This window comes from Leucopleurus acutus, assembly GCF_964270905.1.
Source record: "Leucopleurus acutus genome assembly, chromosome: 21".
NCBI lineage: Eukaryota > Metazoa > Chordata > Mammalia > Artiodactyla > Delphinidae > Leucopleurus > Leucopleurus acutus.
In genome coordinates this window covers 33,591,356-33,609,423 of record NC_139163.1, presented here as the reverse complement: position 1 = coordinate 33,609,423, position 18,068 = coordinate 33,591,356, and the positions used below count along the sequence as shown (strand labels likewise).

At 43.3% G+C, this 18,068-nt stretch overlaps 1 protein-coding gene across 3 annotated transcripts in view; it reads right to left on the bottom strand.

Annotated features, from left to right (window-relative positions):
• Positions 1-18,068, bottom strand: part of HGSNAT (heparan-alpha-glucosaminide N-acetyltransferase) — a 45,668-nt gene that overhangs the window by 6,948 nt on the left and 20,652 nt on the right. For all 3 annotated transcript variants that reach the window (XM_082863889.1, XM_082863890.1, XM_082863891.1), the window contains 6 exons: positions 7,302-7,371; positions 6,330-6,427; positions 4,797-4,873; positions 4,169-4,199; positions 2,575-2,735; positions 1,351-1,466 (listed from right to left, as the gene is read on the bottom strand). In XM_082863889.1, the coding sequence (XP_082720015.1) occupies positions 1,351-1,466; positions 2,575-2,735; positions 4,169-4,199; positions 4,797-4,873; positions 6,330-6,427; positions 7,302-7,371 (553 nt within the window). The remainder of the gene's footprint in view (positions 1-1,350; positions 1,467-2,574; positions 2,736-4,168; positions 4,200-4,796; positions 4,874-6,329; positions 6,428-7,301; positions 7,372-18,068) is intronic.

Genomic DNA, 18,068 nt, shown 5'->3' with positions numbered 1-18,068 from the left:
AAGAATCTGCCTCCCAATGCAGGGGACACGGGTTCGAGCCCTGGTCCGGGAAGATCCCACATGCCGCGCTGCAACTAAGCCCGTGTGCCGCAACTACTGAGCCTGCGCTCTAGAGCCCGCGAGCCACAGCTATTGGGCCTGCGAGCCACAACTACTGAAGCCCACGCACCTGGAGCCCGCGCTCCGCAACAAGAGAAGCCACCGCAATGAGAAGCCCGCGTGCAGCAACAAAGAGTAGCCCCTGCTCGCCGCAACTAGAGAAGGCCTGCGCGCAGCAACAAAGACCCAACACAGCCAAAAATAAATTAAATTAAATTAAAAGAAATACAGCTATATTTTAAAAAAGGAAAATAAAATTTAAGCTTTTGGAGCTCTTCTGGTTGAGGGAAGGAGAGGTGCAGCCCACCACTCCTGGTGTCCCCCCAGCCCTGGGCTCCACTGTGGGACCTGGATGAGCCTTGCAGACCCTCCGGTTCCCCACAGCCAGCAAGGTCAGGTTCACATGTGCACATGGAGCCCCTGCGTGCCTTCCATAGCCTACAGCAGAGGGCACGGGTGCGCCAGCGGGGGTCGGGGGGCGCGGTGTGAAGGAGTGAAGTGTAAATGCTCTCCAAGCACGTAAAACCGAGGGATCATTACAGGAAAAACCAAGAGAACCGGGGATTCAGTGATGAATTTGCTAGTTACCCACACAGGAAGGAGCTGGACAACAAATACAGCTTTATTAACTTACTGTGAAGTAGGACCCCAAATGGAAGCATTTAAGTATTTCCACCTGAAGTTTTCCTTCCGTTGGGGGAAAAAAATAGTTGTCATCTGAGTAAACTCAACTCAGCAATTTATAATAAGACAGAAAGTAATTACAAAAGAGGTGAGGTGCTCACATACTTCTTACAAAGAAGACACAGGAAGCGGCCCAGGGCGGAACTGTCATCTCCTGGCCCGACATTGGCACTGTCCAAGTCGAACCTCTGCAGCATGTGTATAGACACTGAAATGTTCTGTGAGGCTTTTGTGTATCCTTACCACCAGGAAATTGAAAAACTGGCAGTAATTCCCCCAAGAGGCTGGACCAGCCAACTAGAAGATGGTGATGTTATTTAATGCCATCACATTGGAAACTGAAATATGTGTTAAGAGGGTAGATCTCATGTTATGTGTTTTTTACCACAATTTAAAAGAAGACTGATATAAAGACTAAATAAAAATAACTAATTGAAGAGAAAAAAGAATGTTTTTGACTAACTGAGTTAAAGAGTCTTGTCGTCTCTGGTACTGCACTCAAAACTAAAGAAAGTTCTAGCACCTAGACAGGGACCTCTCCCCCTTTCATAATGCAGGGTTTCTCACCGAGGTGCAGATCTCAGGCACGGGCTTGGCAAAGAGCAGCTCCAACACGGCGACCACGAAGTAGGTGCCCCCGAGCCGCTGGAGCACGCCGGGGATCCGCACCTTCTCCCAGGACACTGCGGGACGCACAGGGCACAGGGGTGTCAGCCGGCACTGCTCACTTCACCCCAAGATGACACCACTGTTTCCTGAGGGGGGAGACAGACTTCCATTGCATCTGAGGAAGTTAAGCTCTTGGAGATGGAAACACATGTGGTCAAGGGCCTGGCTCACACACGGCAGTGACGCTGGGCTAAGAGCCAGGGAGGGTCCGGCTCGGTGTGGGGATAAAGCGCAGACGCCCTCGGCCCTGAAGCCCTGCCCCACCCCGCCCTGGCCTTTCCCATCAGGAGTGTGGACTCAGCTCACATCCAGCAGGAGCCTGCAGACCCAGCGCAGCCCGCGGACTGTCCCTGCCATGCAGGCTACGTGACTGTATCACTGCCCGAGGGTAACCCTGTAAGGACCCCCGCAGTGTGTTCTCCTGGGAGCAGGGGCCCTCTGTTGGGGGATCCATCGAATGGGCTTTTCTGTGACACCTTCCCTTAGCACCCCACCTCCTCCCGTCGCCTGAAGCCTTAGTGCTTCTTGCCTGAGGGGTTCACCTGGCACCTGCCTGGATAAGTACGTCTTCTTTCTGCTAATGACACCGTAAGCCCCTTGAGGACGGTGGCCGCTGCCTTCCCCGGTTCCGACACTGGTCCCCAGAACAGGGCTCACTCACATCCTTCCCTCAGCTTTCCTGTCCCTCTCACGTCACTCAGTGACAGAGATGTCATACCTTTCCCGCAGCCCGGGGGCATTCAGGTGATGGCAAGGTGGACCCTTGAACAACAGCCTAACTGTGAAAGCTGGTGAAACCAAAGCGGCAGGAGGGCGGCTCTGAGAACCCATGTGGTCCCTGCTCTGCCCTTCACTACACACGGACACAGCACTCACTCTCCCGGCCCCAGGGTCTTCCCTTGTACAGAAGGGTTTGAGTGGACTGGTGGCGCCTCCCAGGCCTAAAATTCCAAGATAGTAATAATGATAATGCCCAAAGTCATACAAGCATTAGATATACTTTTCTAGTAACTTCTTTTTGCAGGTACATGAGATGGAGAAACTGCGTTTCTTTCAAATTATAACACATCATTTCCCTATTTCAACCTGAATACATTCTAACAGAGGGGAAAAAATACTTACGTGGACCAAGGCAATAATTGGGGTTCACAATGACAATTCCTATACAGATTAACAGGAAACTCCTCCACGCAATTTTCCCCAGCAATCTGAATTTTGAACATCCCCGCTGCAGAACGGAAGTCATTGACAGAAAGATCGAAGATCCCATAATAAACACAAACCTAAAAAAACAACAGCTGTTACTAGATGGCCACTTTCAACTTTGTCTCTATGTCATTAGTATTTTATAATCTACTACATAAGAGAAGCAACACATGATTTTTGAAAGAAACTGACGATTGAAACCACATCCGGTTTAGTGGTGGAGAAGAATCAGAATGTTGGGCTGGAAGGACTGTGCACCTTCTTGTCCTGTCTTAGGGGGAGATCCTTCGGGACTGACTGCAGCTTCCATGGACAAGCCTTCCATCAAAGACAGACAAATCACTAGGTATAAAATAAGCTACAAGGATGTATTGTACAACATAAGGAATGCCAATATTTTATAATAACTATAAATGGAGTGTACCTTTAAAAACTGTGAATCCCTATATTGTACACCTGTAACTTATAATATTGTACATCAACTATACGTCAATTAAAACAAAAGGAACTCCTCCCCAACTCAGATAAACCTGAGTTCACATTAGCAGTGAAACACTGGGGACCAAAGACGCAAACCAGTGGCTGGTCCTGCCTATAAATGATGGAGGCAAGCCGCTCAAAGCATCTCAGCAAAGACACAAGAGCCACGCTGTGCAGGGGCCAGAGTCCCTCAGCAGGGGAATGCTCCGGGCAGAGCGGGGTATTCCACTATTATTTTATTTTATTATTTATTTATTTATTTTGTTCATTTATTTTTGGCTGCACTGGGTCTTCGTTGCTGCACACGGGCTTCCTCTAGTTGTGGTGAGCAGGGGCTACTCTTCGTTGCGGTGTGCGGGCTTCTCACTGTGGTGGCTTCTCTTGTTGCGGAGCATGGGCTCTAGGCACACAGGCTTCAGTAGTTGTGGCTCGTGGGCTCAGTAGTTGTGGCTCGTGGGCTCTAGAGCGCAGGCTCAGTAGTTGTGGTGCACGGGCTCAGGTGCTCCGTGGCATGTGGGATCTTCCTGGACCAGGGCTTGAACCCGTGCACCCTGCATTGGCAGGCAGGTTCTTAAGCACTGCACCACCAGGGAAGTCCTCCACTATTATTTTAAAGTGTAACTTATTACTATCCTTAACTGCTACATACTTATCTGTATTCCCTGATACTGATATACTGCATACCTTTTAGGAACTAAGATGTTTAAATTTATTTTCAGGATTAGTGGAATATTCAGAATTTATGATTTCCTACGAGATTCCAGGATCTTGTACATCATATCCACACTAATAAAATGTTCCTTCTGAAATCAGCAGTCTTTTATTCTCACGTTTCTTAGATAAGCACGAGCCCAAGTGTCAGAATGATTCAGAAACCCGGCTTTCGGAAGGACCTCATCACGCTACCACCTGTGGGCAGCACAGGCCCGCAGCCCGGAACTCAAGGCTGGTGTTGGGAAGGTCCAGCATCCACTGAAAACAAAACTTTGCAGATGGGCTACGAAGAGCGGATGGCGGATTTGCAACTCACCACGGGAACACAAGGTCAGCCACCGTCAGTCCTGCAGAAGAACACAAGCACGACAGTGAGGCAAGGACCTGGAACGCCGGTGCTCCCTGACCCGGGAAGGCTTCCGTCTCACACTGACAGGGAAAGCCCTGGGTAAACCTCATGAAGCAGCACCGAGCTCCCTGGACTCTGTGGCCAGGGGCCAGCCCGGGCGCCACCTGAGAGCACCCCTGCTGTGGGAGCACCACAGAGAAGTATGTGGACAATCTGTGCTCTTAGGCAGATCTTACTCAAAACCCATCCTAAGGCAACCCCCCAGCCAGATTCACAGCCACTGTTCAGCGCCACTCAGACCACCCCCAGCTCCACGGCATCCCAGGAGGACCGTGAGTCTCGGGGCAGGACGCCCGTGCAGCTGAGGCACGGGGCACACCTAGAAGAGCACAGGGACCGTTTACAACGTGATGACAGCGAAGCATCTCAGAGTCAGAGCACGTGAAAGGAAGAGCAGAGCTGAAGGCTGACAGAACGACCTAAGGGGCCCCTGTGGGGCTCACCTCTGGAACCCCTGGGGGACGCCAAGGAGCCCTCCTACCTGCGGCTCTCAGAGGGCCCGCGTCAGCAAGGCGACCCCTCGGCGGTGTCTTACCGTTCCAACTCGCGTGCTTGAAGTACCAGTACCTCCCACCTCCGTAGTTCACAAAGACCATGAGGGTGAGAGCGATCCTGCAAAGCCACAAAGATACACTCTCAGGGCCTGGGCATGTGACAAGGATGGCCCGACTGCAGGACACAGGTGCCGTCACGATACAAGCAGACGCTGAAAGAGCAGGAGACTCCCACTTCTAACCATCACGGTTAGGACCCCGCGCTAAAGTCCTCTCTGCCAACATTTCCAACGTGACGTCTGAAGAAAAACTTACACCAACACTGAACTGTGTAACTTGAAAATGGTGCAAAACACTCCCGATCACTCCACTTTGTGCTAATTACTTAGATGTCTCAGGTTAAAGAACTGTAGTGGGAGGGGACAGTCTTTAGGGTCAAGCCCTGGGTCCCTCTCTCTTAGGAGCCACTGGACCTCAGGCGAGCCCCTCATCAGTTCTCTGTGAGGAGGGAACACCCCTGACCTGGGGACCACAGGCACCACGATGGAGAGTAACGTACATCACAGCACCTAAACGGTGCTCGAAACATCTTAGCACTTAAATCAATGTCGACTCCCGTCCACCTGTGAACATCCCCGAAAGAAAGAGGAATACAATAAAACATTCTGCATGTGCTGTTGTTTGCTGCTAATTTCTCAGAATACGGGGAATAAAAACGTTAGTATGTCAGTGGGTGATTTGTGGGCACTCTGGAGCCCAACTTACTCAACTCTGTGGCTCAATTTCTTTATCTGTGAAACAGGTGTATTATTAAAAGTATATACTTCATAGGATTGCTAAAAGATTAAAGAAATTAAGACAAGCTGGAAGAGTGCTTGGCATACCATGAGGACTCAAAACTGTTAGCAGTGGTTACTATTAGTATCGTTACTGTTATTACTGCCTGGCTTTGGGCACACACACAGGAGCACTTAGAGCTCGGGAAGCTGGGTCAGTTATCAGGTTATCACTGGAGTTTGAAAGGCCTCAGTGGGAGAAACAGAAGACCTGACACCTAGACATTGCTTTTCAGCCATACAGTCTTAGACTCTCTTTTCAGAGTTTGGTCCTGGCCTTCGTTCTTTTCCCAGAACTGGAAAATAACAATTTACTGCAGTACTCTGTGGATTTGCTGTCAGTTGATATACGAGCTGCTGTGCGAATGGTGGAGGAAGCCGAGGGCTGTCCCGGGTTCCGTTTCCAGACTGGGGCACTGGCCCATTGGTCCAGGGCTGAGCGGACACGGGGCCCTCAGGCAGCTGCTCACACGTGTGAGTGGCTTTCTCAGCAGCACCTGTGCACCAGGGGAGACGGGCTCCGGCCTCTCCCACTGCTGCTCTCCAGTGACACGTCACCCTGGCTCTCGTGACAGTTTTCAAGTCAGGAGAGGCTGCCGATTTCTCTTTCGGGCAGGAAATCCTTTCTAGCCTAGAGAGTAAAAGGCACGTGAAACGCCTCCCGCTGCAAGTGGGTGGACTTGTGAACGTGCCACCCGAGGCCACCTGTGCCCACGGGTCACCAGGGAGCCCACGTACCCGCGGAACGTGTCCACGCAGCGGAGGCGCAGGGGGGCCGCCGACTGACGCCAGGCCTCTGGTTGGGGGTCGCCTGCCCTGCTCGGGGACCCCAGCTCCTGCCGGAAAAGAGGAGAAAAATGCAAACAGTTCATAATACAAAAGAGTAAACTATACTTTCCCGTGTTTTAGGGAAGAAATTAGCAGAGTGAAAGCCAAGGATCATTGTTCTGGATAATACTTTAATTTGCCTTTGTAAAGACCCCACCTAGAGGTTAGGTTTTTCACTTTATTTGGTTTATGTGCCGCCTGCTGAGCTCTCCGTGGCCATGCTGATAAATGACCACAAAGGAGCAAGAGTACCAGCAAGTGTGTCCAAAAGTGGACAAAGATACGTCCATGTTAATCAATTAACACAGACAGTACGTTTAATCATCACAGCAGGCCATCCCATGTATAGACTTAATACTGATGTCTCTCACTCTTTTGTCTTCATCTTTTTTTTGTGTGTGTGTGGTACGCGGGCCTCTCACTGTTATGGCCTCTCCGGTTGTGGAGCACAGGCTCCGGACGCGCAGGCTCAGCGGCCATGGCTCACGGGTCCAGCCGCTCCGCGGCACGTGGGATCTTCCTGGACTGGGGCACGAACCCGTGTCCCCTGCATCGGCAGGCGGACTCTCAACCACTGCGCCACCAGGGAAGCCCATCATCCTGATACTCTCTACTTAAACGGATTGATTCAACAGTGCTGCCTGAAGAGTGAAAACCATCTCCACACCCAGCATCACAAAGCAGCTCAAGCTCCAGCCTCACAGAGATGGGGGCGGGGGGGGCACCCTTCACGGGGCCAGCAAGGACTGCTGTTTACCAAGAAGGCAGGACACGTGACCTGGCCTTGCACAGCACGAGATAATTAAGATTACTAAATAGCGGACTGTAAATCCGAATCTAGGAAAACACCCAGAGCACACACGATGCGTTTGAACAACTCACAGAATTGATGAGGCCATCCGTTTCCTGAGAATTTATGGCTTTAGAAATCCAGTCACGAAAGTCTTCCAAGCTGTAAATAAATGAAAGGCCTGGTTAATTTGTTTTCCTCGGCAGAATTTTCAGAATGGTATCATATTGAAAGGAAATTAATTTAAAGTTCACATTCTACACAAGTCAAAGAATTAAACATTTTAAAGTGTTTTAACGAAACGGAAGTAGAAATCCAAGTACATTGAAATGTTTCACCCTGACAGCATGGTCTCCTGATCGATGAGACAGGAATAAAGACAGAGCTTTCGTTCAAGGGTGTTGTGAGGAAGATGGCAGAGTACAAGGACGTGCGCTCACTCCCTCCCTCCTGCGAGAGCACCAGAATAACAACTAACTGCTGAACAATCATCAACAGGAAGACACTGGAACTCACCAAAAAAGATACCCTACATTCAAAGACAAAGGAGAAGCCACAATGAGATGGTAGGAGGGGCACAATCACAGTAAAATCAAGTCCCATAACTGCTGGGGGGGTGACTCACAGACTGGAGAACACTTGTGCCACAGAAGTCCACCCACTGGAGTGAAGGTTCTGAGACACAGGTCAGGCTTCCCAACATGGGGGTCTGGCAACGGGAGGAGGAATTCCTAGAGAATCAGACTTTGAAGGCTAGCCGGATCTGATAGCAGGATTTCGACAGGACTGCGGGAAACAGAGACTCCACTCATGGAGAGCACACACAAAGTAGTGTACACATCGGGACCCAGGGGAAGGAGCAGTGACCCCATAGGAGACTGAACCTGACCTACCTGCTGGTGTTGGAGGGTCTCCTGCAGAGGCGGGGGGGGGGTGGCTGTGTCTCACCATGAGGACAAGGACACTGGCAGCAGAAGTTCTGGGAAGTACTCCTTGGCTTGAGCCCTCCCAGAGTTCGCCATTAGCCCCACCAAAGAGCCCGGGTATGCTCCAGTGTTGGGTCGTCTCAGACAAAACAACCAACAGGGAGGGAGCACAGCCCCACCCATCAGCAGACAAGCGGATTAAGTTTTACTGACCTGTGTCCACCACAGCAACACCCAGCTCTCCCACCACCAGTCCCTCCCAACAGGAAACGTGCACAAGCCTCTAAGATAGCCTCATCCACCAGAGGGCAGACACCAGAAGCAAGAAGAACTACAATCCTGCAGCCTGTGGAACAAAAACCACATTCACAAAAAGACAGACAAGATGAAAAGGCAGAGGGCTATGTACCAGATGAAGGAACAAGATAAAACCCCAGAAAAACAACTAAATGAAGCGGAGACAGGAAACCTTCCAGAAAAAAGAATTCAGAATAATGATAGTGAAGATGGTCCAGGACCTTGGAAAAAGAATGGAGGCAAAGATCGAGAAGATGCAAGAAATGTTTAACAAAGACCTAGAAGAATTAAATAAAAACACCTAGAAGAATTAAAGAACAAACAAAGATGAACAATACAGTAACTGAAATGAAAAATACACTAGAAGAAATCAACAGCAGAATAAGTGAGGCAGAAGAACGGATAAGTGACCTGGAAGACAGAATGGTGGAATTCACTGCCACGGAACAGAATAAAGAAAAAAGAATGAAAAGAAATGAAGACAGCCTAAGAGACCTCTGGGACAACATTAAATGCAACAACATTGGCATTATAGGGGTCCCAGAAGGAAAAGAGAGAGAGAAAGGACCCGAGAAAATAGTTGAAGAGATTATAGTCGAAAACTTCCCTAACACGGGAAAGGAAATAGCCACCCAAGTCCAGGAAGTGCAAAGAGTCCCAGGCAGGGTAAACCCAAAGAGAAACACGCCGAGACACATGGTAATCAAACTGACAAAAACTAAAGACAAAGAAAAATTATTGAAAGGAACAAGGGAAAAATGACAAATAACATACAAGGGAACTCCCATAAGGTTAACAGCTGATTTCTCAGAAGAAACTCTGCAAGCCAGAAGGGAGTGGCATAATATATTTAAAGTGATGAAAGTGAAGAACCTACAACCAAGATTACTCTACCCAGCAAGGATCTCATTCAGATTAGATGGAGAAATCAAAAGCTTTATAGACAAGCAAAAGCTAAGAGAATTCAGCACCACCAAATCAGCTCTACAACAAATGCTAAAGGAACTTCTCTAAGTGGGAAACGCAAAAGAAGAAAAGGACTTATAAAAACAAACCCATAACAATTAAGAAAATGGTAATAGGAACATACATATCAATAATTACCTTAAACGTGAATGGATTAAATGCTCCAACCAAAAGACACAGGCTCACTGAATGGAAAAAAAAAAAAAAGACCCATATATATGCTGTCTACAAGAGACCCACTTCAGACCTAGGGACACATACAGACTGAGAGTGAGGGGATGGAAAAAGATATTCCATGCAAATGGAAATCAAAAGAGGGCTGGAACAGCAATACTCATATCAGACAAAATAGACTTTAAAATAAAGAATGTTACAAGAGACAAGGAAGGACACTAAATAATGATCAAGGGATCAAACCAGGAAGAAGATAGAACAATTATAAATATATATGCACCCCAACATAGGAGCACCTCAATACATAAGGCAACTGCTAACAGCTATAAAAGAGGAAATCGACAGTAACACAATAATAGTGGGGGACTTTAACACCTCACTTACACCAATGGACAGATGATCCTAACTGAAAATTAATAAGGAAACACGAGCTTTAAATGACACAACAGGCCAGACAGATTTAATTGATATTTATAGGACATTCCATCCAAACAGCAGATCACACTTTCTTCTAAAGTGCACATAGAACATTCTCCAGGATAGATCACACCTGGGTCACTAATCAAGCCTCAGGAAATGTAAGAAAATTGAAATCATATCAAGCATCTTTTCTGACCACAACGCTATGAGATTAGAAATCAACTGCAGGAAAAAACATAAAAAACACAAACACATGGAGGCTAAACAATACGTTACTAAATAATCAAGAGATCACTGAAGAAATCAAAGAGGAAATAAAAAATACCTAGAGACAAATTACAAAGAAAACACAATGATCCAAAACCTATGGGATGCAGCAAAAGCAGTTCTTAGAGGGAAGTTTATAGCTATACAAGCCTACCTCAAGAAACAAGAAAAATCTCAAATAAACAATCTAACCTTACACCTAAAGGAACTAGAGAAAGAACAAACAAAAGCCAAAGTTAGTAGAAGGAAGGAAATCATAAAGATCAGAGCAGAAATAAATGAAATAGAAACAAAGAAAACAATAGCAAAGATCAATAAAAATAAAAGCTGCTTCTTTGAGAAGATAAACAAAATTGATAAACCATTTGCCAGATTCATCAAGAAAAAGAGGGAGAGGACTCAAATCAATAAAATTAGAAATGAAAAAGGAGAAGTTACAACAGACAACGCAGATATACAAAGCATCCTGAGAGACTACTACAAGCAACTCTATGCCAATGAAATGGACCTGGAAGAAATGGACCTATTCTTAGAAAGGTATAACCTTCCAAGACTGAACCAGGAAGAAACAGAAAATACGAACAGAGCAATCACAAGTAATGAAATAGAAACTGTAATAAAAAATCTTCCAACAAACAAAATACCAGGACCAGATGGCTTCACAGGTGAATTCTATCAAACATTTAGAGAAGAGCTAACACCCATCCTTCTCAAACTCTTCCAAAAAACTGCAGAGGAAGGAACAGCCCCAAAATCATTCTATGAAGCCACTATCACCCTGATACCAAAACCAGACAAAGATACTACAAAAAAAAAATTACAGACCAATATCACTGATGAATATAGGTGCAAAAATCCTCAACAAAATACTAGCAAACAGAATCTAACAACACATTAAAAGGATCATACACCATGATGAAGAGGGATTTATCCCAGGGATGCAAGGATTCTTCAATATATGCAAATCAATCAATGTGATACACCATATTAACAAATTGAAGGAAAACTGTATGATCATCTCAATAGATGCAGAAAAAGCTTTTGACAAAATTCAACACCCATTTATGAGAAAAACTCTCCCAAAAGAGAGCATAGAGGGAAACTACCTCAACATAATAAAGGCCATATACGACAAACCCACAGCAAACATCATTCTTAATGGTGAAAAACTGAAAGCATTTCCTGTAAGATCATGAAAAAGACAAGGATGTCCACTTCCACCACTATTATTCAACATAGTTTTGGAAGTCCTAGCCACGGCAATCAGAGAAGAAAAAGAAATAAAAGGAATCCAAATTGGAAAAGAAGTAAAACTGTCACTGTTTGCAGATGACGTGTTACTCTACATAGAAAACCCTAAAGATGCCACCAGAAAACTACTAGAACCAATCAATGAATTTGGTAAAGTTGCAGTATACAAAATTAATGCACAGAAACCTCTCACATTCCTATACGCTAACAACGCAAAATCAGAAAGAGAAATTAAGGAAACAATCCCATTTACCACTGCAACAAAAAGAAAAAAATACCTAGGAATAAACCTATTTAGGGAGAAAAAAAGACCTGTATGCAGGAGACTAGAAGACACTGATGAAAGAAATTAAAGATGATACAAACAGATGGAGAGATATACCATGCTCTTGGATTGGAAGAATCAATACTGGGGAAATGACTATACTACCCAAAGCAATCTACAGATTCTATGCAATCCCTATCAAATTACCAATGGCATTTTTTTACAGAACTAGAACAAAAAAATCTTAAAATTTGTATGGAGACACAAAAGGCCCTGAATAGCCAAAGCAGTCTTGAGGGAAAAAAACAGAGCTGGGGGAATCAGACTCCCTGACTTCAGACTATACTACAAAGCTACAGTAATCAAGACAATATGGTACTGTCACAAAAACAGAAATATAGATCAATGAAACAGGATAGAAAGCCCAGAGATAAACCCATGCACCTATGGTCAACTAATCTATGACAAAGGAGGCAAGGATATACAATGGAGAAAAGATAGGCTCTTCATTAAGTGGTGCTGGGAAAACTGGACAGCTACATGTAGAAGAATGAAATTAGAACACTCCCTAACACGATACACAAAAATAAACTTAAAATGGACTAAAGACCTAAATGTAAGACCAGACACTATAAAACTCTTTGAGGAAAACATAGGAGGAACACTCTATGACATAAATCACAGCAAGATCTTTTTTGATCCACCTCCTAGAGTAAAGGAAATAAAAGCAAAAATAAACAAATGGGACCTAATGAAACGTAAAACCTTTTGCAAAGCAAAGGAAACTACAAACAAGACGAAAAGACAACTCTCAGAATGGGAAAAATATCTGCAAACGAATCAACGGACAAAGGATTAATCTCCAAAATATATAAACAGCTCATGCAGCTCAATATTAAAAAAACAAACAACCCCATCCAAAAGTGGGCAGAAGACCTAAGTAGACATTTCTCCAACGAAGACATACAGATGGCCAAGAAGCACACAATAAGCTGATCAACATCACTAATTATTAGAGAAATGCAAATCAAAACTACAATGAGGTATCACCTCACACCAGTTAGAATGGGCATCATCAGAAAATCTACAAACAACAAATGCTGGATTGGGTGGGGACAAAAAGGAACCCTCTTGCACTGTTGGTGGGAATGTAAATTGATACAGCCACTGTGGAGAACAGTATGGAGGTTCCTTAAAAAACTAAAAATAGAATTACCATATGACCCAGCTATCCCACTACTGGGCATATACCCAGAGAAAACCATAATTCAAAAAGACACATGCACCCCAGTGTTCACTGTAGCACTATTTACAATAGCCATGTCATGGAAGCAACCTAAATGCCCATTGACAGATGAATGGAAAAAGAAGTTGTGGTACATATATACAATGGAATATTACTCAGCCATGAAAAGGAACGAAACTGAGTCATTTGTTGAGACATGGATGGATCTAGAGACTGTCATACAGAGTGCAGTAAGTCAGAAAGAGAAAAACAAATATCGTATATTAACGCATGTATGTAGAACCTAGAAAACTGGTACGGATGAACCGGTTTGCAGGGCAGAAGTTGAGACACAGATGTAGAGAACAAACGTATGGACACCAAGGGGGGAAAGCCGCAGGGGGGGTGGGGATGGTGGTGTGCTGAATTGGGAGATTGGGATTGACATGTATACGCTGATTTGTATAAAATTGATGACTAATAAGAACATGCAGTATAAAAAAACAAACAAACAAACCAAAAAAACAACTAATACTAAACTTTCTTTGGGTTATTTGTATGGAAATATGTTAATATAAATGTTTCAGACATTACATGAAATTTCTAAATATCTTATATGTTCTGGTATAATGTTATAAGTCATAATTCTAGTTATTACTTTAAAATGTGTATCTCAGAAATAACTAAATTTCCTTGTCAATTGCATTATTATGAAGTGTCATCAAATCTGTAACCATGGTCATTTTTAAGTCTTTTGTCATTTACAGACAGTTCTGGGTGTACTCTGATGCTTTTGCAAATATGTTCCTATAAAAGGGTTTTGTCTTCAAGGAATTCATGGGAAAGACTCTGACAAGTACAGGTTTCTGGTAACTGACTATACTGCTGAACTGAATGAATAAGCATTTTCAGAACTCTAATGGAAAACTAATGAATTCATAAAAGTGCTAACAAAAGATCAAGATAAAAAAAATAATTACATGGGACTGAGTGAACTGATGAGGATGATTATAATTTTTGTGACTTTCTGTATGAATAAAAAAAAAATCCCACAAGGACTCAGAGGCAAAAGGTATACAAATCAATTTTCACTGCAAAGTAAAGGAGCTGTTACAGTGGAGGATTACTGGACTGAATGTCAATATTATGACACAGTATGAGTGTGTTTCGTGTTTGTTAATTGCAATCATTGTTGCTTTTCTTGTGGTCATCCATTTACAATGCTTGGTGTCAGTTTATTTATCTCTTGTAAAAATAAAATACAGTGTGTATGTGTGAAAAAAAAGATGAGTGAAAGACAGATAGAGGTTTAAGTCAGGATGCAAAAATCAGTGAATGTATCTGATTAATAAATAAATAAAAGTAGTATTAAAAAAAAAAGACACATGCACCCCAATGTTCATTGCAGCACTATTTACAATAGCCAGGTCATGGAAGCAACCTAAATGCCCATCGACAGATGAATGGATAAAGAAGATGTGGTACATATACACAAGGGAATATTACTCAGCCATAAAAAGGAACGAAACTGGGTCATTTGTAGAGACGTGGATGGATCTAGAGACTGTCATACAGAGTGCAGTAAGTCAGAAAGAGAAAAACAAATATCGTATATTAACGCATGTATGTGGAACCTAGAAAATTGGTACAGACGAACCGGTTTGCAGGGCAGAAATAGAGACACAGATATAGCAAACAATCATATGGACACCAAGTGGGGGAAAGTGGTGGGGTGGTGGTGGTGTGATGAACTGGGAGATTGGGATTGACATGTATACTCTAATATGTATAAAATGGATAACTAATAAGAAGCTGCTGTATAAAAAAATATACAAAATTTAAAAAAAAAGAGTGTTGTGAGGGTGAAATGAGATCATTATTCCTCGTCACTGGAATTCTGATTAACAACACTATTAAAGTTAGAATAGCAGAAGCCTGAAACAACCAAACGTGCCCAATGCAGCAATGACTAATCTCAGTGTCTGCATCTGTGAGAGGATGAGCTATGGCTATTTAAACAGCAGGAACAGTGCAGCAACGGGATGGACCCAGAAACCATCATACTAAGTGAAGTCAGAGAAAGACAAATACCATATGATATCACTTATATCGAAACAGAAACAGACTCACAGACATAGAGAACAGACTTGTGGTTGCCAAGAGGGAGGGGAGTGGGAGAGGGATGGAATGGGAGGTTGGGATTAGCAGATGCAAACTATTATATAGAGAACGGACAAACAACAAGGTCCTACTATACAGTACAGGGAACTCTATTCATATCCTATTATGAACCATAATGGAAAAGAATATTTAAAAAAAAGAATGTATATACATGTATAACTGAATCACTTTGCTGTACAGTAGAAATTAACACAGCATTGTAAATCAACTATACTTCAATAAGACAAATTTTAAAAAAAGAGAGACAAAAGAAAAAAAAAGTTTTGTCCACCCTGGAAAAAAAAGAATGCCTGTACAAAGAAATATAAATACAAACTATTAAATACAAAAAGCAAATCATAGTATTCAGACTCAATTACAACTAATTAAAAATGCACAGATGTGGGACTTCCCTGGCCATCCAGTGGTTGGGATTTCATGCTTCCACTGCAGGGGGCACGGGTTCGATCCCTGGTCGGGGAACTAAGATCCTACATGCCGTGTGGCACAGCCAAAAAAAAAAAAATGCACAGATGCAAACTGAGAAAGTTTGACAGTGACCTTGGAGTGACTCACAGTTAATGTACGGGGTTCTTTCTCCTAGATGGTGCTTTAGTGCAACAAGATATCCAGAGGATATTAAGTTGATTTACATGATTAACGAAAGATAAATAACTGGTTTTTCTTTGAAACTAGAGTTCTTACTTGGAAAAAATGTTTCAAAAAGTATATTTAGCTCTTTCACACAATGTTTACATTCTGATTTAGTTTACTTCCCCCTTTTTTTTTTTTAAACTTTGAAGTGGAAACGAATCCTGATTTCCAATACACTAAAGATTGCTTAGTGACTTGATGGGGTAATATCTTTTGTTATTTACAATTCCTGAAATTTTCTGGGACAGTTTCACTTTTATTTAGTTTGTTTGTGCCCATAAAGACATGAACTTTCCACTTTATGTCCCCACATCCGATTATTAAAGTCCACACAGAATCCTTTCTCAACCCAACAACTGTAGCAAACTCAGAGCTAACAGGCCAATTTGTTATTTTTCAAATAATAATGAATACTTAGCATTTTTAATTTGGTATATAAGAATCATTAAATTTGCCCTTTTAGTAAGTATAATTCTTTGATTAAAAAATCAAGAGAAGGCAAATCTTTGTCTGTAAATCATTGAGGGCTTTCTTATAGAAATTATATATAACATTTCTAATATTACAAGCCCTTATATGTACTGTGCTTCCAGCTCTCTTGATACTGAGAAGTGTAATAAACTTCATACTCATACAGGTTTTGCATAAAATTTGCACATTTGAACATTTGAAATATTCAATGCATAGGATTTTTCCTCCTCTTTCCTTTTTTTTTTTATGGTCATGGAAAGTTTCAAACATATACATACATATAAGTAGACAAACCAGTATAATGAACCGCTATGGACCCATTACCTACCTTCAACAAGTATCTACGAAGCATGGTCTTCATCTTCATCTCGAATCTTACTTCATCTATACTCCCACCCACTGCCCCTTTTCCCTGACTTGGCTTGGTCATTTTAAAGAAAATCATAGGGGACTTCCCTGGTGGTGCAGTGGATAAGACTCCATGCTCCCAAGCAGGAGGCCTGGGTTGGATCCCTGGTCAGGGAACTAGATCCCACATGCATGCCGCAACTAAGAGTTCACATGCTGCAACTAAGGAGCCTGCCTGCCACAACTAAGGAGCCCACGAGCTGCAAATAAGGAGCCTGTGTGTCACAACTAAGGAGCCCGCCTGCCTCAACTAAAACCCAGTGCAACCAAATTAATTAATTTTTAAAAAGAATATATTTTAAAAAAATAAAGAAAGAAAATCAGAGACATCATATCGTGTCATCTATAAATACTTCAGTATGTACTGCTAAAAGATAAGGACTCGGGGGCGGAGTCAAGATAGCGGACTAGGAGGACACAGAATTCGTGTCTCTGCACAACTAGGGCACCTACCAGGGACTGGTGGGGGACCACGGATGCCTAAGGCGATGGTAGGAACACCCAGTGACTGGCTTGCAGGATCCTGGTTCCCAGGCCAGAGGTCGGGCCCGAGCTCCTGCGGTGGGAGCTTCGAGTCCAAACCAAGGGGCTAACAGAGAACCTCAGACCCCGGGGAATATTCATTGGAGTGAGGTCCCCCAGAGGTCCTCATCTCAGCACCAAGACCTGGCTCTAACCAACTGCTTGCAAACGCCAGTGCTGGAAACCTCAGGCCAAACAACCAGTAAGATAGGATTACAGCGCCACCTATCAAAAAAAAAAAAACAAAGGAACGACAAAAAAAAATGTTACAGATGAAGGAGGAAGGTAAAAACCTAAAAGATGAAATAAATGGAGACAAAATAGGCAACCTATCTGAAAAAGAATTCAGAGGAATGACAGTAAAGATGATCCAAAATCTCAGAAACAGAATGAAGAAAACACAAGAAACATTTAACAAGGATCTAGAAGAACTAAAGAGCAAACAAAACAATGATGAACAACAAAATTACTGAAACTAAAAATACTTTAGAAGGAATCAATAACTGAGACAGAAGAACGGATAACTGAGCTGGAAGATAAAATGGTGAAAATAACTGCCAGGGAGCAGAATAAAGAAAAAAGAATGAAAAGAATTGAGGAGAGTCTCAGAGACTTCTGGGACAACACTAAACGTAGCAACATTCGAATTATTAGGGTGCCAGAAGAAGAAGAGAAAAAAAAAGGGTCTGAGAAAATATTTGAAGAGATTATAGTCGAAGACTTCCCTAACATGGGAAAGGAAATAGTCAATCAAGTCCAGGAAGCACAGAGTCCCATACAGGATAAACCAAAAGAAAAACACACCAAGACACATATTAATCAAACTATCAAAAATTACACACAAAGAAAAAAT